Below are 23,123 nucleotides of genomic sequence, written 5' to 3'. Positions count from 1 at the left end.
CTAAGCTTCTTGGCCCATAGCACACTCTCATCATCATTGCTCCTTCCTCTGTGTTCCTTACCAGAGAGCCGAATCAATGCGGCACCTCACCCCAAACTGGAGCTTCCAAAGTCGTGGGCTGAGTGAACAGTTTGGGGTAGTTGTAGCGCATCAAGTGTTTTTGTGATAGCAATGTGAAGCTGAAACGCTCATTGCTTTAGAGTGACACCGTGTTTATGTTCTGTATGTTTATGTAATACATGTATCACATTAGAAAATAGGAGGAAGGTCCTGGAATTGATAATCTCAGTCAAGAATGACTAGTCTTTAAAACGAGGATATGTAGGTTTTTCATCATTAATATTTTGTGATTTAGAGAAAAAAATCAGAAGTCAAGAAAATTAAGCAGACAGAACATTGCATTGCATTTTCAAGTTCTTATTTTTAAAACCGCTTTTTTTTGTAATGAAATTACAAATACACACACACACACACACACACACACACACACACACACACACACACACACATCACACAGCTAGATTGTGGTAGCTATGCAAATACTCACTTGATCCCAAACTCAAGTTCTGTGGAGTAGAATAGCACCACCTTCTAGAAACTCCTGGAGTCAGGAGAGGTAAATACAGAGGGTCTGTCTGCTAATGCACAGAGCTTCTACACTGAGCCAAAGAGAGATGTGTATCTTGCCAAGCTTGGTGTCTTTCCCCTTAGCTAAGCACCTTCCATACTGCATGGGTAGAGTAGTTTTGTTGATGCTGTAGTCTGATTATTGCCCTCTCCTAAATTTCCATCACCCCTTTAATTACGCTAAGAGGTGACGCCTTTATAGGTTAATATGTCACAATAGCTTCGCCTTCTTGAGTGGGGTTGATGCTGTGAGTACTGATGGTCTTCCTCTCTCTTACCTTTCCTCCTCCTGTCATGGATGACACAGCATGAAGGCCCAAACAGGACCCTTCCTTATCCCCTCCCCAGCCCATGGGAGCTGTGAGTGCTGTAGAACACTGCCTACAAGTCTAAAAGCCACCACTACTTGCAAAAGACCCCCAAGATCTAGCTTGTTGATGTTCCCTCCTAGAAGGAGGAGATGGAGGGTCATTAGATTCGCGCCACTCCCTCAAGTACCTCTTGGCCAGCTATATGTCATTCTGTCCTAATTGTCCCTGGACTCATGGTCTCAGGAAGTACTAGAGTATACAGACTGGGGAAGGTTAATTGATGGGAGAACGCCATCCATGCAGCTATGGGAGGTCATCGTCATCTGGGCTGGGATGAGATGTTTTGGCGTTGTGGCTACTTTGAGTTCTCTACACTTTTTCAAGTAACCCCTCATTCATGATGTGTAAGTAGGCCCAGGAAACTCATTAGTTCCCCACACTGGACCTTGGTTTGTTGTCGGCATCCTGTACAGAGAGCATCTCCACAACACTAGGCTGTAGGATTGCTGTATGGGCTAAGATGCAGGGTAATGAGACAGCAGCAAACAGTTGAGGACGTGGGTGATGAGCAACTCCACCCAGTGAAAGAAGCCCTGATTTGGAGCTACACGACTCGGTTTGCATTTGAGGCTCTGTAGCTCATGTCCTTGTGTGACTTGCTGTGGGTTATTTTTCCTACCCTGATATCTCTGTTTTGAGACACTGGGACTTGAGAGAAGCTGCGTGGACCTGGCAGTCACTCTTGCGTTCTGAGCAGACTGAACTTGATGGCACTTGAATCATCAGTTTTATTTCTGAGAAGGCAGACGGAGATGAAGCTTAACCTACACCCAAAGGCCTGAGGGATGTTCTGGTATAAATATAGGGGGCTCGGCTCTCGCAGCACCCACCTGCAGGGCTTCAGGGTGGGCTGACTCCCCTCGACATCACCTGCGGTCCTTTAGGATGGAGTAGCTCCAGTCATGGAAGCGAATCAAGGAGACAAGTTCTCTCATCTCCCTCAGTAAGATTTTTGAATATTCCATAAATGAGTTGAGATGAACACATTGATGGAGCAATGTGGCATTGGGAGTTAGGAGGTCCCTTCCATGTCCCCTCAGCCATGATTCTTGGGGAGCAGGCAGAAAGGTTCTCTCAGTGCTTGATACAGGGGAGGTTTCCAGCTACTATTTGTAGGGAACCCACTCTGAGGAGAGAATCACTTCCCATCATTGTGAACAGCATGAACCTTCCTGCGTTATATTTTTAGTAGTTTAATCCGCTATATTGGATCAAACTCTGGCTGAGTTCCTCCTGGAAATGTCAAGGAAAAGGGATCTAGTGAGAGAGTAAGAGTGGGAAGGGGAGAGGGAGGAGGAGGGGGATGGAGAGGGAGAAGGAGAGAGAGGAAGGGAGGTGGGGGACCAAAAGGAGACTGTCACACATCCCGGAAGAGACTCAGCAAGCTTAGACTTCCTGTAACTATTTGGAAAAGTTGATGAGGTTCCTGAAGCTGTCTGCCTCCACCCCTCTTGAGTATTTTTATTGCTATCTGTATGTTCTCTTATAATGAGTCAGAAAGCTCCTAAAATGGAAAGAGCTTATGTGCACATTTTCTATGGCAACAAGGAGAAAATGAAGTGGAGAAACTGATCTGCCAAGTCAGTGGAGAACCCGGGAGGGGAGGGAGGGCGGAGCACCCTGCAGTCCACAACACAGTGAGGGGAGGGAGGGCAGAGCACCCTGCAGTCCACAACACAGTGAGGGGAGGGAGGGGGAGCACCCTGCAGTCCACAACACAGTGAGGGGAGGGAGGGGGAGCACCCTGCAGTCCACAACACCAACAGTGAGGGGAAGAGAAGAAATGGTACGGCATTCAAGTGAGAGCAGAGAAATCACTCTACATCCCTTATTGTTTATGGTTTGACAGCATCTTACTGTGTCCTCTAGACTGCTCTAAGCTCGCAATCCTGTCTCCATCCCACGTGCTAGATTACAGATGTGAGCTGCCACGCCCAGCTATGTCACTGTCTTAGTAAGAGACACCTGGACACATTCCTAAACACTAGGTAGAAAATTATTACTCCTGACAGTCAAGAATAAAAAAAGCACTTTCAGTGATTAAAAACACTTGCTGTTTTTGCAGAGGTTCCCAGTATCTACAGTAGCTCACAACTGCTGTTAACTCCAGCTCCAGGGAATCTGACATCCTTTTCTGGCCTCAGCAGGCACCTGCACACATGTGCACATACATGTACACTCTCACATACTTGCAACTAAAAATAAAAAGATTAAGATCATTTCCTCATTTTAAAATACCCCGTCCCAAATTAAATTATCTCAACATTACAGATCTACTAACTTAGGGATGATTTTTTACATCAAATGAGCTGATTAATGTGCAAATCAACTCGTGGTTCTCAGATTTGGGAAGTGAATAGCATGCATAATTGTCTGATAAAGCTTTCTTTCTTGGGGTTTGTCTTCTTAGATCACCTAACTGCCAGTATTTCATTTTAAGTGTGGTAATTAAGAAAGGGGAAAAAACTTTTTCCATGGCTTTGAATCACTAAAACTTCTGGGGTAAACATTTTACCCAAATATAGGTCTTTTGGCGATTAAGCTAACTTACCCCTTTCCAACTGTAACATCCCATTTATAAAAAAGACATAAAATGTCATCTTCAGCCTGCAGGCTGTGCTAAAATCAGAGTGTCCGTGAGCCCGTGTGTTAGAAGAGTCCTAAGCATTCCGATGAAGTTGAAGTTTTTGTTTCTTTTTTTTTTTCCCAGTGGTCCTATCTTAGAGGGCATCTTACTGTGTCTAGGCCTCTGGGCCATCCTCAGGCTGTGTGCTTATTTACCATGTTTACCTGCTAGAGCCCTCTCTGCCCATTTGTCTTATTCCTTTCACATTCAGAAGCATCTTTGTGGGATCTCCAAAGTCCAGCTTGTCTAGAGGAATGTTCCATTAATATTTTACATTTGAATGCAGTGCGCATTTGTTTTCTAGCCATGGATCGAATTTTTGCATATCCTCACTGTCTATGCAGTTGGCTTTAAGATGCTGTCCCCTGCTCTGCCTCACAATGCCTTAGGCCTGCATATGGGAGTTCTGCTGGGTGATTTCACATGTTGGTCTCTAAGCATATCTAGCCTGTCAAATCCCAACTTAAACCATTTGTGTTGGTTTTAGTTGATGATTTTCCTATCCCTTATGCAGTTACTGGTCATTTCCCAAGTAAGGGACTGTGGTCTCAGAGACAGACCTGTCACCATTGTCTCATCAGCCCTTGCTCCACCTCTTGCAAGCCTCTTCTTCCCAGGCTTGCCTTCACTCAACACAGCAACTTCCCAGTTGCTCCCAAATTGGAGCATCTCTTGGGGCTTCTCCCCACCCCATCCCCTTCAGCCATTAAGATTCTTTTGATCATACAGTCAACCACAAACAGGCCATTTCCCCTATAAACATAACCCAGTCCCCACTGAGTTAGGATCCAGGTTTTTATCATCCGGCATACCCTATTTCTCTATACTCCTCATTTGGCCTTGACCCTTCTCTGGCCCTCATTTGTACTCTGGCTGATCCTCTACAAGAATCCTTTGAAGAGTGTGGCTTCTCACAGTGTCTTGATACTCATCACTTAAAAGTTCCCTCTGCCTTCCGACTCTCTCCCTTCCTCTGTGTTCTTCCGCAGAACTATGTAACCTTTGTCCTGCTACACCACACACTCTGCTGTGAGCAACTGTCTATGTGAGGCTTTCTTTCCTGTTCAGATTTTGTGTGTGTGTGTGTGTGTGTGTGTGTGTGTGTGTGTGTGTGTGTGTGTATGCATGCATGCGCGCGTGCTCAGGGAACAGGTATATCAGAAGTCAGAGGACAAACTCAGGGGTCAGTTCTCACCTTCCACCTTTTCTTGAGACAGAGTCTCTAGATCACTACTGCGTACTCCAGGCTAGCTGACCTAGGAACTTCTAAGAATTTTCTTGTCCCCATGACCCTTATCTCTGGGTAGGAGCCCTGGAGTTACAGAGGTGAGCTCTGACATCTAGCTTTTGCATGGGTTCTGAGGATCTGAACTCAATGGCAATCACTTTACACACCAAGGCATCTCTCCATTCTCAATGTGAAGATTTTCTCAGGTTAAAGTTGGATTTCATAAGACACAGCCTTGACTTCTTATTTGGATAAATCAGTCAGGATTTCAGTGTTTGACACTTCATAACTACCTCTGTTAGTTGTGCTGAGTGGATGGATGTTTGGAAATGTGCACAGCAGATTCCCACAGTACAGTGATGGCTGCACACTGATTCCCTTAAAAAAAAAGTGCTCTTCTGCTTATACTTTCTGGAGATGTAGGGCTTAAATTGATGACATCATGGAAATTTCTCAGAGATAATAATGGTAGCCTTGCCTGTAAAGACCTCCGATTCTCCACAGATCCATGGCTGCCCTGCCTCGAGCTTGTTACCAGACTACACTACTTAAGATGTCACCCACTTCCGGTTCAGTTTGGCAGATCCGCTGGATGGCACAGGTTGATAGGCAGTGGGCTGATGTACGCGGTCCTCTGCATGGTATGGAAACAGCCTCTAACTTGTACTTTTTCAGTGGAAACGGAGAGAGATTAGGTGTATATGGAGCAGTTGAGTTCTGAGAGACAGATGGTCATAAAAAGAATCAGGAAACACATACAGTTACCATGACCTGGAAAGGGAAGGAAGCATCCTCCAGAAGCACCTTTAGAACTGGTCCTTGAAAATCTGAGAATCATGTAAGTGAACAGGAGAAATTCAGTGTAAAGAAAGAGCCTGTGTTGGTGGGAAAGGCCAATAAATCTGCCCTTGAGCCACCGTTCAGCCAATGAGTGTGTGGGAGATCTCAGTTATTGACTCCTGAGATGATGACTGTTGTGTCCGACTTTGCTTTTCTCTTGCAGGTGGATCGGACATTGAGTATCTGGACTTCTACAAGCCTGTTGTGTGGTTCTGGATCCTCGTCGGGCTTGCTTACTTTGCTGCCGTTCTGAGCATGATTGGAGACTGGCTGCGGGTGATATCTAAGAAAACGAAGGAAGAGGTGAGGGTGAGGGTGTGTGGAAGCAGCATCTGGTAAAGGGTTGGTTTATGTTCTTTTAAAAAATACTTAGAAGTTTAAACTGCATATTTGCATTAGTGTAAATTTACTGTGTGAAGTAATAGCAAATACAGGAGTTATAGTTTGGTCAGTTTCAGTATTTGTTGAATACTTATTGGGTCAGTGGCTATGTGGGAATTCAGGTTTATTTGTAATGAAAAAAGGCATAATTTAAAACATTTTGTTAATTATGTATTTTTCTTTTGTGTTCTTTCTTTTGTGCAATGGCACAAAGATACAGTTTAAAATATTTTGTTAATTATATATTTTTCTTTTGTTTTCTTTTTCTTTGGTGCAATGGCACAAAGTGAAGTCTATTCCATAAAAAGAAAACATTTGGGACTGTAATATACCTCCATGGTAGAGCACTTGCCTAACATACGTGAAACCCTATGATCAATTCACAGCAATGGGAAAAAATGTATCAGCGTATCATAGAATGAATAGTGACTACTTTATGTAATAGTGATTTTTTTTTACCATTTCCAGTTACTTTCTTTTTCCTTATGTCTGTATAAATGTGTACATGTTCACACTTAAACATACACATATATATTGGAAAGCTGTGTACACTGTGGCTCTTTTAGTCAGAATTTGCAAGTACTCATAATTTTACATATTTTATACAAAATATATAGTAATGATCTTGAGAATTTTGATACATGAAGTTTTTGGAATTTTAAAATGTAAGTGTCCATATGAAAATTTTATTCTTGGACATTCAGTTTTGATTTTGTATTTATATCTCCAGAAGTACCATTGGTTCCTGGAGGGTGATTGAGTTGTGGGTTTGTTTGTTTGTTTTTGTTTGTTTGTTTATTTATTAATGAACATTGTTTTTTTTTCTGATGGGACTTGCCAACTTTGCTAATTGTTTAGGGGAGTCACAGGTCTGTCTGATCTGTACCTGTGGCACTCAGATGCCTTCCTCTGGTTAGCCTGTTCATTTCATTATCTGTTGTTCATAGGCCAAAATGCACCTGTGTCAAATCTTTGGTTGTTAAAAGCACCCCTTCTTTAATTGTGTACTCAAATGAAAGGGAATAAAATAAGAAATAGTGAATTTGATTTCTTTTTATGAATTTTGTCTTACTGGTTTTGAAACATGTCAAGTCATACAGTTTTTATTGATACCTTAGGTGCTCATGGTAACAAGCAAGAGTGTGAGGTACCTAATGCTTCATCCCGTGGGTACCACATTACCCAGTTGGGGTTCCGTGTATTTAGTCTAGATGTGTTCATCTGTGTCTCAGTTATACCATATGTCAAAAATCTTTTTATTGTGAGAAAATCAGTAAGACAGAATGCTCCATATGTTAAATTGGGTCAAAGTCCTCTTTTCAGTGGGACCAGAAAGGATCTAAGTCGTGGGCTTGGGATGTGTGGAGTTGGGAACTTTATGTATACTTTTCTGAACCTTGAAATTCTCAGAGATAAAAAGATGTTGTAGTAAGAAAACATTTGGATAACAGTTAAAAAGAGAGCCACTTCGGTGTTCATCTAAATGACTTTCAAGTGCATTGAAATATTGGCTCATATGTGTGCATACACACACCATCATTTCTGAAAGCCTGAACTTTTACAGTTAGGAAAATATTATTGTGTGGCACACATTATATGCTGTAGATTAAATACTTATGTACACTAATACTACCGTGATCTCAGACAGAAGTTCTAGATGCCACTGAGGCATAATGTGGGGGAGAGAAGATTTTATATCTTTGAACAATTCATGGAGTTGCTGCAGGGTATGTGTTGAAGTTTGAAAACTTTGCCATGGTGGTTTTGCAATGGGACAAGCTAGCAGTGCACCAGCTCACATAGCAACTGTATCAGTGTTTGGGCTTGTAGAGCAAGGTCAGTGAGAGCTCTCTTTCCCCCTGCTCTGCAAGCCATTAACTCTAAGAAGGTGCTGGAGGGTGTGGTCCATGGTGAGGCCTGGCTGCCTGGCTTGCACAGGTGCTGGAGGGTGTGGTCCATGGTGAGGCCTGGCTGCCTGGCTTGCACAGGTGCTGGCAGGTGTGGTCTGTGGTGAGGCCTCGCTCCCTGGCTTGCACAGGTGCTGGCAGGTGTGGGCCATGGTGAGGCCTCGCTCCCTAGCTTGCACAGGTGCTGGCAGGTGTGGTCTGTGGTGAGGCCTCGCTCCCTGGCTTGCACAGGTGCTGGCAGGTGTGGTCTGTGGTGAGGCCTTGCTCCCTGACTTGCACGGGTCCTAGCTGGCATGGGCCGTGGTGAGGCTTCTCCCCCTGGTTTGCATGTTGATCTCTCTTGCTGTACCTTCACTTGGCCTTTTCTCTGGACCCACTCATGGAGAGACAGGCAGGTCAGCATCCCTTCTTTTCTGTAGAAGAACACCACTATTACTGGATTTGGGCATCAGCACTTTTATTTATTTACCCTTTAATCAAACACCTTTGAAAAGCCCTGTCTCCAGATCCAGTTACCGTGAAGGTTTTGGCTCCCACACAGGAATTTATGGAGGATAGAGTATAGGCTATGGCATTCTCTTTTCAAATAAATTTACATTTTTAAAAAATGGGTTTGCTATATGTGGACAGTGTAGGTAGAGTTTTCCTGCCTGGCCCACAGTCAGGACAAATCTCTCTCACCTGCCAGTCCCACAGCAGCTCAGACCCGACCAAGTAAACACAGAGACTTATATTGGTTACAAACTGTATGGCCGTGGCAGGCTTCTTGCTAACTGTTCTTACCGCTTAAATTAATCCATTTCCATTAATCTATACCTTGCCACATGGCTCGTGGCTTACCGACATCTTCACATGCTGTCTGTCATCGTGGCGGCTGGCAGTGTCTCTCTGACTCAGCCTTCCACTTCCCAGCTTTATTCTCCTCCTTGTCCCGCCTACACTTCCTGCCTAGCCAATGGCCAATCAGTGTTTTATTTATTGACTAATTAGCAACACATTTGCCATACAGAACATCCCACAGCAGGACAGTGAGATCATGTGCCCATTTATGAAGGAGTTCCCTGACTCTCAGCTAAAAGTGTGAGTGTATTTTCAGGCTAACTCTCTATGGAAAAGATTAAAGAAGAAGCTAATTTTTTTTCCTTACCACAGACCTTTTGACTGCTACCCAGTGTTCTGAGTGCCATATGCTTTCTGGAAAGAGCGTCTGTAGAGAGTCATGTGAGGGAAGTTGTGCCTAGAGACAGTGTTAGCCCCGAGCTGCAGCAGCTCCAATTGAACCCATGGAAAATGAATTTAATTTGTATTAAGATGTGTATTTTCTGATTTATGATGCAATTTAGGGAAGTGCAGATAGGGCCTCAAATTCAGCAAAGAATGGTGGGCGAGGGGAAGAAGGCATTGTGTAACTAATTTGGGCATTAGGAACCAAGTATTTAATAAATGACATAATGCTTAGTTATCTAGCACAGTGGAAGACAATAGATAATTAAACTTTGAAATAGCTCAGTGAAGGGCATGACCATAGCAAAACCAAAGTATGGACTCAGGATCCAGAGTGATAATCCTAGGACTCACACATTCCCCAACTAGAACAAACAAATTTTATTTAACAAGTCCAAGTATTACATTACTTTTTGAAATATAGCTGAGCCATAGTGATAAAATACATACATATATATATATATATATATATATATATATAGAGAGAGAGAGAGAGAGAGAGAGAGAGAGAGAGAGAGAGAGAGAGAGATAATTATATGAAGGGTTTTTATTGTTTCAAATGTTAAACAACATGCTGTTTCCATCAGGGAATCATTTTAATGGAATTAAGAGTTTGAAAGTAAAGAAAACCATTGTTTTCCCTTAGCATGTTGAAATGACCATTGTTGGTCTAGCAAATCCATCCAGGGCGCTAGAGGAGGAAGCTACTGGATGAAAGAATTTCACATTGACCCAGAAGCACCACACATTGCTGCAGTTGGTCTGCCTTTCTCAAGGAAGGCAATAAGGAACTTAACCATTTCTTTCTGGAGACATATGCATGTCTGAAGAGTGAGCTTTTTTGTTATTTTTTAAGTTCCCATAGAAAGTAGATCGAGTTTAATAGTAAATATAAATAGAACTAATTATTTTCCCTATTAACCCATGTACCCTCTTTTGTGAGGAGATCATGTTTCCAGTTAGGAAGCAGGCATTATTTCACTACAGGGTGTAATATATTATCGATACCCAATTCAGGTGTAACAAAAGTAAGATGTGTTCACAACACCCAGGAAATAAAATCTGCCCTTGCTTAGGAACGAAGTAGGGAAGAATGAACCCTGACCCAGACATTGCTTGGTTCACATCTGAGTGTGGAAGCTGTGACTTCTGTGTACACCCTGGGTTGTAGTCTGTGATGTAGGCAGCAGCAGCAGTATCCCAACATCCAATGACAGTCCTGTCAAGTCTTGCACAAGAGGAACACTGTGAATGGATGGATGGCCAAGCAACATTTTTTTTTTTTTTGCAAATACTATTTCTTTAGTCTCTGAAAATGTTGATGCAGATTTGAGATGACAGTTTTGCTGAGTTGGTCTTCTGTTATTTAAGAAAATAACCAGTTTCTGGGGCCTCTAGTGCTCTGGCCCTCCAAAAGATTGGGAACTGGCCCCAGGATCATGAAGTGACCCAAGAATATGACGGGAGAAATGTTTCTTCCTTTGGACACATAGTGATATCACTGATCTCTGTACTTAGCTCAGCATGATAGAATCCCTTCCAATGAAAGAACTTAGGGGATTGATGTCATGTCCCAAAAATGGGCAACTGAAGAAGAGATCTGGGTTGAGCCCTGGGAGTTTTGCAAAATAGGAGCTGATCACCATCTCTTAAGTGAGAACTGCTTTCTAACACTCGAGGCATTAACTTAGGTCTCGTTTACAACAGCTTCTCCTAAAAGCCTTGGGAGTCACTGAAGGATTTTAGGGAAGTGAAATAAATGCTTTGACAAGAACGAGAAAGATGAGTTTGAAGATGCAGATGAGAGTACTCAGCTAGGAGAGATCGGCCCAGGGAGTCTTTGATAACAATGAGGTAGAGATCCAAGTATTTATTCTAAAAATACTTGGTGGCTTTGTCTAGAAGGAATGGACTTTGGTTACATCTTGGTTTGTATTCTGAGAAAACAAAAACAATACAAAAGACAGTGTCAATGACTCTAACTTCAGTAGGGTATCTACCACAGGAAAGAAGATAGGAAATTCAGAAATACTGAACAGATAGGAGGGATAGGATCATTTCATTTTGACATATATTGATTTGTGGATAATTTGTACAGTCAAGTGATTAATTCAAGTGTAAAAAACAGGTCTGCATGCCTAGGTAGATGGAAAAATGGAGGCTGGGAAGATAGTTTGGGTATGATAACTATATAAATGACAATGGAGTCTATGAGTATAGATAAATATGTCTTCATTAATATTTGTACAGTGAGGCAAGAACACAGATAAAAAGCCGGGCGGTGGTGGCACACGCCTTTAATCCTAGCACTCGGGAGGCAGAGCCAGGCGGATCTCTGTGAGTTCGAGGCCAGCCTGGGCTACCAAGTGAGTTCCAGGAAAGGCACAAAGCTACACAGAGAAACCCTGTCTCAAAAAAAAAAAAAAAAAAAAAAAAAAAAAAAAAAAAAAAAAAAAAAAAAAAAACGAAACCTGGGGCAAAATGTTCATGGAAGGAGCTGAAGCTGAGGGTGGAGACTCATGCAGCTAAATGAATCCTGTGGTGGCAGATGCTGTTGAAGAGGCAAGGGAGTGAAGTTTTGGAGGATAATGATGGATTGCATTGGCTAAAGACAGTGGAGAGGAAAATGAATCACAGGAAAAGCCAACACCCATGAACAGATTAATGAAGTGTTTCATGTCCTTCTGGGGCAGCTGCCACTTGGATACGTGGGTACCACTCCTCCGGAGAGCTGTGGAGACATCGTTCTGCGGGGTTTGCAGAACATGGTGGCTACATCCTAAGATGGTCCTCTGGGCTCATCACACACAATTCCTAATATAGGCGTTTTCCCCTTTTGTATTTCTCCTCAACCCAGCCTGCCTCCCTTCCCATCTCTTCTCTGCTCCCTCTTCCTCCCCGCTTCCCTATCTCATTTCCATCTCCAGATTATATAGTTGACATTGTAGGTTTTCACTTTAATTTCTAACATATTGTGGGGAAGGACAATATGAGTTAGTATAATTTTTAAATCTTTTTGACATCCTCTCCTATTGAGATAATAAAGAAGTTAAAGATGGCCAGCTGAAGTTAGACTATAGACATGCTATACACAATCCTAAGACTTCTCCGATGTATATTTAGTGTGTATATACATTAAAGATATTTCTTTTACCCTTACTGAAGTGTTATATGAATGAAACTACATGCCTCAAGTTTATTCTTAATCTTATTAAAAGTCTTATATTAAAAATAGAATAGAGGCAGGCAGTGTCATCATGTGCTATTAAAATCTAGGCTTTCACATCCCATGGAGATAGGGAAGCCTCTCATTATGCCACAGGCTTAGGCTTTGATAGACCTCTGCTGGTTGGTATTTGATGCCAACCCATTCGACCAGCAACAGTTTCTTCACTGTTATTTCAGCCTCAGCTTTGTGAGTAAAGAAAACACTGAGATAGGAGTCACAAGAAAAGAGCAGAGGGGTTGGGAAAATGACTCAGTGGATAGAATGCTTGGTGAACAAGTGTGAGGACCAGAGTTCAAACTCCTAGACCCACATAAGTGCAGGGCAGGCATGGCTGCCCTCTGTAATTCCAGCACTGTGGAGGCAGAGAGACAGGGGCTCCTCAGAGCAAGCTGGCTAGCTAGATCAGCTGGAGACTCATGCAGCTAAATGAACAACAAGTTCAGGTTCAGACTCAGCCTCATTAAATAAAGTGGGTAGTGATAGAGGAAGACAGCCATTGTCAGCTTTTGCATACATGTGCACCTGCAAGTGTGTGTCTACAGACATGTGAGCATCCATATCCACAAGCATGCATACCATACACATACTCATTAAAAAGTAAATAGATAAAAATTAAAAATAATTTATTAACATGACTGCAGTTACCCCTGAAGGCAACAGTAACTGACAGGCGCCAGTAGGTGTTAAATTTCTAAGTGGATTTTTTTCTTTTGTCTACAAAAAAAAATGATTCTATAATCATCTGTATGATTTCTGAAAAGCTCATGAGATTTGAAGCCCACAGAACTGTGAGTTAGAATTTGGAAAGATCTATAACTTGGAGTCTCCATTTTCTTATAAAATGGGGTGATAATACTTTCTTTATGACTGAAGAAGCATGCTGTGAGTACATTGTGTTGTGGCCAAATGCTTCCTTAAGTGTTTGTTTGATTTCTTCTTTGATTCTAAAGACAACGATATCAAATTATTATGGGCTGGAGTGTTGGCTCAAGATTACTTGCTGCTCCCATAGAGGACTTGGGTCTGGCTCTTGGTGCCCACATCAGGCGGCTTACAATGGCTTGTACCTCTAGATCTCAGAGATCCAACATTTTCTGGGCTCCATGGACACACGCACACACTGTAAAGTAAATGTAAAATCTTCTTCAAATTTTTTGTAAAGTTCCATGGCTGCCAACTATGTAGTACCACATGCTGTTTTGTGCACAACTCCAACCCATTTCTTTGTGTTCTGAGGACCTGTGCTTACTCACCAACCACTTAAGTGGCTGATATAATAAGCAAATACAAAATAAAAGAGAAACAAGAAGTCATCATTCCTATATATATTGGCAGAATTCCAAAATAAAATCAAATTCCAGAGTATTTTAAGGGAAATAAGTCTATAAAATTTCAAATTTCTTAGCTACACTGTGAATCTTACATTAGTTTTTACATTAAATGTTGTTTAAATCTACTCAGAAAGCTGTTTTCTTAATTCCTTTCTTGAATTCAACCCACAGATTTTCTGGGTCTTGCTGTCTCAAAGGAGGAAGAATCCATATGGATTCTTTCCTTTGCTAAAGCAAGTGACAACGTCTTAATTGCCACCTTAAAAATATTCTGATTATTCTTTTCTTTCTTTTCTTTGAGATGTTAGGTCAGACACTGTTGATAAGCTTTGTCATCATTCTGTGTCATGAATTTCAGACTGCTGTCTGCCAGGAGAAACCTGGAGTGATTCTTGCTGTTGGTTCATAGGCAGTATAACAGGAAGTTAGTTATAACCTCCACATCCAGACAGTTTATAAGTAATCTTATTTACGTTAGAGATTATATTATAGAGATTGAGTGCACAGGAGGTTATAATGTTGTCTACTTCGTTTAACTGTTTGGAAGCCATCATCTCTGAGACTTCGTGTTCAGAAAGGTGGCCACCATTAACTTACCTTTCAAAATTGTTTCTGAACTCTCTCTTCAAATCCCAAATTAGTGTGCATTCTCATTCTTAGAGCTGAAATAAAGCATCTTTCATACACTCCCACACCCATATGTTCACATACATAACCTCAAGTGATGTGTAGTGTGTGTGGTGTAGTGTGGTGTGTGTGTGTGTGTGTGTGTGTGTGTGTGTGTGTGTGTGTGTGTGTGTGTGTGTGTGTGTGTGATATGTGTAGTGTGTGTGGCGTATACAAGGATTGACATCTGATGTCTTCCTTAATCTCTCTCCACCTTATCTGGGGGGACAAAGTCTCTCACTGACTCCGGAGCTCACTGATTTAGCTAGACTGGCTGGCCAGCAAGCCCATGAATCCCACTGTCTCTACCTCTGCAGTGCTGGGGTTATAGTTGAGCACCCGACTCCTGGCTGTTGGTGTGAGTGCTGGGATCAAACTCAAGGCATCATGCATGTACAGTAAGCACTTCACTCACTGTTCCTGCTTCCCAGACACCGAGAAGAGTCCAAGCGAGTGTTTGTGCTTGTTTGAGGCCAAGTGTAGGAGGCTCTCTGGAGTTTAAAGTTCTAGCTCATCTTTCTCACCAGAGTGTGGTGGTTTGTCTGGTGGTCAGTGGGTGCTATCCTGACTGCAGAGAGGAAGGTTAGCTCTTCCTGCTTCACGTTTGATTTAAGCCCAACAAACCAGCTTCCAGTTAATGATTGAGTTTGCAGGCACGTGTGCACACCATGAGCATGTGCACACAATCGCATATCTCAGAGAAAAGAGACACTGTTGTTCTTTCCCCAATGAAAGTGGCAGGTGTCAGTACCATGATCAGTGAGGTACTGTCCTGTGTCTCCCCTTCCCAGACACATTTTAAGGCCACATCTGTTCCCCTTGTGGTTGGTGAGTCACAGAAACAGAGCTGGCCAGCAAGTAGAGACAGAACTGATATGAGCAAATTGGATGAATTAATTGTTCCTGTGGCCTCCTGAGGTCTTAACTTGTTCTTGGTACAGTCACCTCAGGGAGAGAGAGGCTGTGTCAACCCACTCTCTCTGTGACCACAGGGGACAGAGTCCCTGCTGACTTCTGGGTGTCCAGAAAGAACCAGAAATGAGCCTTCCCTGCATGAAGCCACTGAGACTGAGGCAAGGGCTTATTTGGTAGGAGTCCCTCCCCATCATGACTGTTCTAGAAATTTCTAGCTGTTATTTCTCTAGCTCAAAGAAAGAGTTAAACTAGTAACCAGAGTTTGGAATATTGTGAGTGTATGTGCTACATTCACATCTGTGTTTCTCCTTTGTTTCCAACTCTCTGACAAGCTTACGTACAGTTATCAGTATTTATCTCCTTAAGGTTCCCTGGTGAGAGTGACTGAGGCAGGAAGGCTGCCTTAAGTGAGTTTGGGTTAGCCTAGTCTACATAGTGAATTCCAGGACAGCCTGGGCTGCAGGGTGAGATCTTGTCTCAGAAAAGCCAGATTAAACCAAACCAAAACTGCAGATGGTTTTATTAAAATAGAAGCATCAAGCTAAGAGTTGAAGTGAGCAGCGTGGCTGGCTTGGGAGGGTGAGAGCGGCTGTGGGCGTGGTGTGGAACGGTGAGTGCTCCTGCCTTCTCGCACCTGTGGCTCTGGCTTCTCATTCTGGACGCTTGCTCATTAAGGATGGGCCCTGTGATTTTGAACTCCTTTACTTCTAGATGCTCTCTATATACTGAAGACCTTACTTCTCACTGTCTCAGGGATTGTTAATTCATCAGGTGGATCATGAGCGCTCGTGCTGTGTTTAGCTTTTGAACAGGTCCTGAAGAACCTGGTAAAATATAGAAAGGTCATAGCATTTGCCTTTAAGGAGGAAGTTATAGGAGAGTAGGGATCTGTAGGATCAGCGGATGATTGTCACAGGGTAGACACTGTGTTGGAGATGAAAGAGGGTGTGGGTGGAGCCATGCAAACAGACACAGGGGTGACAAAATGATTAAGGGACAGACACTCTGCTGTGTTGAAGTATCCTGTCTCTGCCCATGTGAAATGCCACATATGATTGCATCAGCTTTAAACGTGAGGAACATTCTCCACAAAGTTGCTTCTTTTAAATGTATTCTTTCACAATTCCATTATAAATATGTTATACATAACTCCACCTTCTTCCCAGGAAGTCCCCTCCGAGTTTCATGTCTCATTTGCTTCTGGCTTGCTGTATTTAACCAGGTTGTCTATTTGTGTGTGAAGGAGCGTTCATTATTTTGAACAAGGCAATGTCTCTAGCTATACCACTGAGGAACCATGCTCTTTCTCCTAGCAACTATCAACTGCCTATGGCTCCTCACTGAGGGGCAGGGCCTTATGAGCCTCTCCCTGCTCTGGGATGGGATGTTGATAGGCTCAGTCTTGTGCACACCCTGTGGACACCTACAGCTGCTGTGAGTTTATAGGTAGAACATCCATGTCATGTGCAGAAGATACCTTGTGGAAACCCACTGTTGCTGTGAGTTTATGGGTAGAACATTCGTGTCATATGCAGAAGACATCATGTCACAGCATCTCTCCCCATCCTTGACTCTGAGAGTCTTTCCACCCATTCTTCTGTCATGTTCTCTGAGCCTCTGAGGGGACAACAGAGATGTCCCCCTTAGGGTGAGTGCTCAACAGTCACTTATTCCCAGCATGCTCACCAGTTAAGGATCTATGCAGTAACCCCTGATCATTTCAAGCCAAAAGCTTCCCTGACCAAGACTGAAATGAACACTAATCTGTGTTATAAACATAAATATTTAAAAAGCAGTTTGAGCCGGGTGGTGGTAGCACATGTCTTTAATCCCAGCACTTGGGAAGCAGAGCCAGGCAGATCTCTGTGAGTTTGAGGCCAGCCTGGTCTACAGAGCGAGATCCAGGACAGGCACCAAAACAACACAGAGAAACCCTGTCTCGAAAAACAAAGCAAAAGAAACAAACAAATGTTTGATATAGTGTCAACATAGCAAAACAGCAATAGTAGGCCTCTTCCACAGCCTATGGCTTCCCCAGCCAAATACTATGACCAAATTTACAGTATAAAGTATGAATTCCTCCTGAGTCCTCAAATCCAACCAGACAGTGGTTGGTTACCACCATAACAGTCATGCCACCATTACATTGGTGAGCACATCTTGCCTGGCAGATTGGTATGGTACCTTTCAGGTCTCAGAGCTGGGTAAGACTGTTAATGACTTTCACCCCCCAGTAGCCTGCATTATGAAAACTAGCCAGCAGAAAGGAAGCTTCAGCTAAGCACCAGCTTACTTCTATGTCCTGTAGTTAAAGTGTGTGATGTCTTTAGCAATGGGGTCTTATCATGTAGTTTAGGTGGGTAAATGTGGTGATATATTGTGTACCCTAATAAAATTTGCCTGAAGATCAGAGAACATGACAAGCTACTAGATTAAACAGAGGCCAGGCAGTGGTGGCACACACCTTTAATCTTAGCACTTGAGAGGCAGACATCTGTCTGGATCTCTGTGAGTTCAAAACCACACTAGGACTACATGAGATTGACTCAGTCTAGGAGAGAAACAGAGCCAGGCAGTGGTGGCACACACCTTTAACCCCAGCACTTGGGAGTCGCAGGGCTTTAACCCCAGCACTCGAGATCTCACACCTTTAATCCCAGTATTTGGGAAGCACACACGCCATTAATTCCGGCACTAGGAAGAAAGTGATGGCTGGGTGGAGAAAGGTATATAAGGCATGAGGAGACAGGAACTGAAGGCTCTTCAGCTGAAGGTTTTTTGGCTGGAAGCTTCAGAGATGTTCAGTCAGAGGATTCATGAAGTTGGTGAGATGTGGTAGTGGCTTGTTCCGTTGTCTCTCTGATCTTTCAGCATTTACCCCAATATCTGACTCCCAGGTTTTTTATTATAAGACCAATTTAGATTTCGTGTTACAGGTAGCCAAGGGCAAGGGCAACTGCAGACAACAGCTCTGATCACCGTAGGCAAGGTAGGGCCCATTATTCCAGCCAGGCTGTCTTCCAGATACTGGGAGCCACAGCGTCAGAGCTCTTTGATTTTTTTGTTTCTGCTTACATTCAGAATCACTGCTTTCCATAAGTTCTGGACTCACACGTCAGCAGGGGTGCAGCCAGGGAGATGGAATCCCTTGTACATCTGGTTCAGGTGCATGCAATTCTACTCTTCTATGGGGAGCGGCTAGCCATTCCCACAGCCCTGCCCCCATTGCCTCTTCTGTTATTCTCTCCCTTTTCTTTCTGTGTCTCTGACACAGTAATGAGAATACAGCCCATGCTTGTCAGACAGAGCGGTCCCGGCAGCAGGCAGTATTTCTGAGGACTAATTTCTCAGTGCTATATTTGGCTTGTGAATGGCAGCTGGGAGCGCTTGCACAGTGTACAGGAACACTCTGCCTTATTAGACCCTCTCTGCTGCCTTCCCTCATTAAAATAGGGTGGGAGACACTGCTGGTTTTAGAAAGTGCATATCCACTTTGACTATTCCTTTGTATCCCTGATTGTCTCTGAAAGCTTTTGACTTGTTCACAAGAAGACAAAAGTGTGAATCATCACTGTCCCAAATCAAGGTCCTGACAAAAGGACATCTCTAGGCCAGTGCTTCATAATGTAACCACAATACACAAGATAAATTACATATCAACATAGGTCACAATATAATATAGATTATTATATGTAAAACCACTGTATATAATAATATAAATTATATATAACATGTCTAATAATGCATGTTATTAATATAGTATTATATTTAATACTTTTTTTATCATATAGTACATAGATTATATATTGCTCTATATAATAAACATGAGCTATATTAACTTTATATTCCCAATGGTAATGAATAATATACAAGGCACAAACACAAATCATCTATGTATAAAAAATTTCTAAACACTATCATCTAAACTGTTATGGAAAAGTGAAGTTAATTTTATGCATATGTATTAATAGCAAGCACACATTTATTTACTATATTGGGGTATTTTTTCCTCCATGTATAACTGTGCACCATGTGCATACAGTGCCTCCAGAGGCCAAAAGAGACCATCAAATCCTCCAGAAATGGATGGTTGTGAGCCTCCCTGTGGGTGCTGAGAACAGAACTCTGAAAGAGCAGCCAGTGCTCTGAACCTCTGAGCCATCTTCAGTCCCTGGAAAGTTTACTTTTAAGAGAAATTTCTGGAAGCAATTTCTCCTTTAAAAAAGAAGTTGGAAAAATACTTCTTCCTGGGTCTCATGAATATTTTCTTCAGCATGCCACTGTGCAGTTAGAACATGGCAAAAATATTTCAGAACCAATAAAGCATCAATTTGGAGATGAATGCCTCTGCAGGCAGCAGCAGGAAAGCAGCAGAGTGGAGAGCGATCTTCCAGCACCCATTACCCTGTACGTCCTGTCCTGCATTTCACACCATTAAGTGCCCCAGCTGCAGTTTACAGCCACACTATTCTGGTAATGTGCTTTATCAGAGACTAGTTTAGCCAGGAAAGCAGAAATAATTTTTCTTGTGACTTCTATAGAGAAAAGAAAATATATCTACTTTGCCTGGAATAGAGTTTCCAGTGTGCTGATGCATAGTGAATACAGGCTCCACATAATAGCTTTCAGATGTCAAATAATCCCTATAATGCCTCCATTGTGTCTCAAACATTAGTAGATGTATTAGTTGCTCTTTTTTTCTGCTATGATAAAATACATGAGAGAAACAGCTTAGGGAAAAAAGGATTTGTTCTTACCTGTGGTTCAGGGGATCAAGTTCATTCTGGAGGGAAGGGAAGAGGATGGAAGGAAGGAAGGAAGGAAGGAAGAAAGAAAGGGAGGAAAAAAGGAAGGAAGAAAGGAAGGAAGGGAGGAAAAAAGGAAGGAAGAAACTTGGATGGAGATGCATGTTCTTAGGCACTCTGCTGGTTCCCTGCCCCCTTTTTACTCATGGGATGGTGCTGCTCACATTCAGTGTCAGTTTTTTTCTCCCCTCAATTAATTCTTTATGGAAACTCCTTCACATATACAGTCAAAGCTGTGTCTCCCAGGTTATTCCACATTGACTCAAGTTAATAATGAATATTGTACAATCAATCAGAGTGAATAGTTTAAAGACAAATTAATTCATTTGTGTGGTGATAATTCAGATTTTTAACCACTCTATTTCAGACACTGAGATCAATGCTAGTGATTAAAAGATAACATGTAGGGTCAGCCCACAGTGACTAGAGTCCAGTGAGGAGCATGACAGACTATTCCAGAGCTGAGACACATGCCTCAGTAGAGTTTAACACACCAATAATACTTGAGGAAAGGGAAATTTTATAGGATGCTAGGAAGATGAAGGAATGGATGTCAGCAGGACCTCATGACTAAGATCGTAACTTACTGTAGCTCATAGTGTTGGGTAATATGGTAAGGAGACAGAATTGGGCTTTGGTGAGGGATTCAGTCCAGGATGTCAACATCCAAGTGAATGTTGACCTACAGCAAAGGTCACAATGCTGAAGATGCTGAGGGAGATTTTGGGGAGGCTGTACACTCCTGCAGTCATCCCACTTGGGGGAACACAGTACAGATGAAGCAGTCATTTATTATCTCAGATTTGTCATCCCTCAAATGAGATGCTGATGTCCTGTTTACATAGCATCCAGTGATGTTCTGGATTTTTGGAAACATCACCCAACATCCATCCATTATCTCATGACAAAAGACTTTTTGTCATTTGTTTATTTTGTTCTTCCTCACCCACTTGGCTCGTATGTCACAGATTTTCCTGATGCCATGGCCACAACACATCAAATTTCTTGTCTCACACTGTGTCCATGTCATCACTGAGATCCATGAACCCTATGACCAGTTTGGTCCATTTGATCCATCACTCCAACACCCACACAGCATAGCCTGCTTTGCTCTGTAACTCTCATCAATCCACTTCTCTTCTCCAGTAATCTCCAAGTTTTTAGTGTGACAAGTTACCAGTGAAAAAGAATTGACCATGTGCACGTCTACATATTTATCTGCATATTACATAAACATGTTACTGCGTCCCTGTTCTAAAAGGAAAGATGTTATTTAAAATACATGCAAATAAATAAATGTTAACAAAATGAATGTGAGCTAGCTTTTACATATTTTAATTGTACTTTTTCATAATATAGAAGCTTTGTTTTTCTTGGTAAAAATTGATAATAACAGCAGTGTGATTCATATGCTTTGTTAATTTTTAGATATTTAACATGGTTATACCAAGCCCCAATTTTGCTTTATAGGGCTATTTTGATTTTTAACTTAATGACTATTATGTCTGAAAATGGAGAGTTCCATAGATATACAGATTCCAATGAAAACAGGACATCTTTGATTTCATCTTTTGCTAAATGTGCAAATGGAGCTGGAAAACACCATCTCCACCAATATCAAACTGTTGCTTTTAGGGTTGGTTCTGTTCAAATTTGTTGAAAACCTTCCTTTGAAGAATTTTTAAACAGTCTAAAACCCTTCTTCCAAGTTTCCTAAATATGATTTCAAAAGAGTTATGCTCTTTATTGGGACATATATAGTAGTAACATTTCTAAGTGTGCATTTAAAAATATTCTCCTTCCATGTACACATAGAAAAAAACAATTGAAGAACAGCCTGTGTTTCATGGATCTCATGTCTCTTAAGAGAGTAAATGTGCTGGAGTTTTTTCTTGCAAAATATCTGCCATGTGGCATCTTGCAAATTTGTCATCGTAGAGCAGAGCATAAATTTTAAAGAAAAAAATGCATAGTTGATCTTTAAGTATTCTGCCCCTAGAGAGCCATTATATTGGAATGTAAGATGCCCATGGCCAAGTCTGTCCAATCAATATGACAGGAATTCTATTTAGAATTATCAGAATAACTCATAGGCTATAACACATCACTGTATGGTAGGAATAGTGAAGGGAGGGTTTGTGTCCATCTTCCCACCTAGAACATCTGCCCTGCCCTCTGCATTTCTCTCAGAGCAGAGGACTCTGAGGTCATAGAAGTCTACCTTTGTCATTCTGTGTAGTAAGTATTAGAACAATGTGATAATAAATTACAGTAGATGTCCCACTCCTTCCCATGACATTTTGTCAGCTCAAGTAGAATTTTTTTTTAAAATCCAAATCTGATAGTGCTACTCTGTATTTTAAAATTCTCTGTGTGACTCTGAGAATCAAGTTGAAAATCTTTTACATGACTGGTAATCTCGTGTACTTTACATTCTGTTTACTTCTTAGGCCCATCTTGTAGGTTTATCTGGTGGATTTTCTGGGGCCTTCTCTCAGTGTTCTGGATGTACCAGACTCCATTACACATCAGTTCCATCCTTTCCCAGTGTGAAGCCGTGGCCTCAAGTCTACATGTCAACACCTGTCCCCTTGCTGACTGTGGGTCATTCAGATCTGTGATCTTGTGCCACATCTCTGCCGATAGCCAATAGTCTCTAGCACTCAGCCTAAACTATCCCTCCTTTCAGGATCTCATTGGAAGTCTACATCCTGTCCTACTTTTTTTTGAGACAGGATATGGTAGTTTGAATAGAAATGGCTCCCAAAGACTCATGTGTTTGAATGCTTGGCCCATAGGAAGTAGCACTATTAGGAGATCTGGCCTTGTTGGAGTACATGTGACCTTGTTGAAGGAAGTGTGTCACTGTGGAGGTGGACTTTGAGTTTTCAGATGCTTAAGCCCAGGCTTAGTGGCATACAGTTCTTTTCCTGCTGCCTATGGATTCAGATGTAGAACTCTGGGCTCCTTCTC

General features: G+C 42.2%; 1 protein-coding gene across 5 annotated transcripts in view; it reads left to right on the top strand.

Moving 5' to 3' along the window:
- Positions 1–23,123, top strand: part of Kcnk2 (potassium two pore domain channel subfamily K member 2) — a 193,815-nt gene that overhangs the window by 149,158 nt on the left and 21,534 nt on the right. For all 5 annotated transcript variants that reach the window (XM_052737982.1, XM_052737983.1, XM_052737984.1 and 2 more), the window contains one exon: positions 5,856–5,995. In XM_052737982.1, the coding sequence (XP_052593942.1) occupies positions 5,856–5,995 (140 nt within the window). The remainder of the gene's footprint in view (positions 1–5,855; positions 5,996–23,123) is intronic.

The sequence above is a fragment of the Peromyscus californicus genome, unplaced genomic scaffold (genome assembly GCF_007827085.1).
Source record: "Peromyscus californicus insignis strain IS unplaced genomic scaffold, ASM782708v3 Scaffold_14__1_contigs__length_90479793_seg_2, whole genome shotgun sequence".
In the NCBI taxonomy this organism is placed as follows: Eukaryota; Metazoa; Chordata; class Mammalia; order Rodentia; family Cricetidae; genus Peromyscus; species Peromyscus californicus.
The sequence above is the reverse complement of the archived record's forward strand: the minus strand, read 5'-3'. Positions and strand labels throughout refer to the sequence as shown.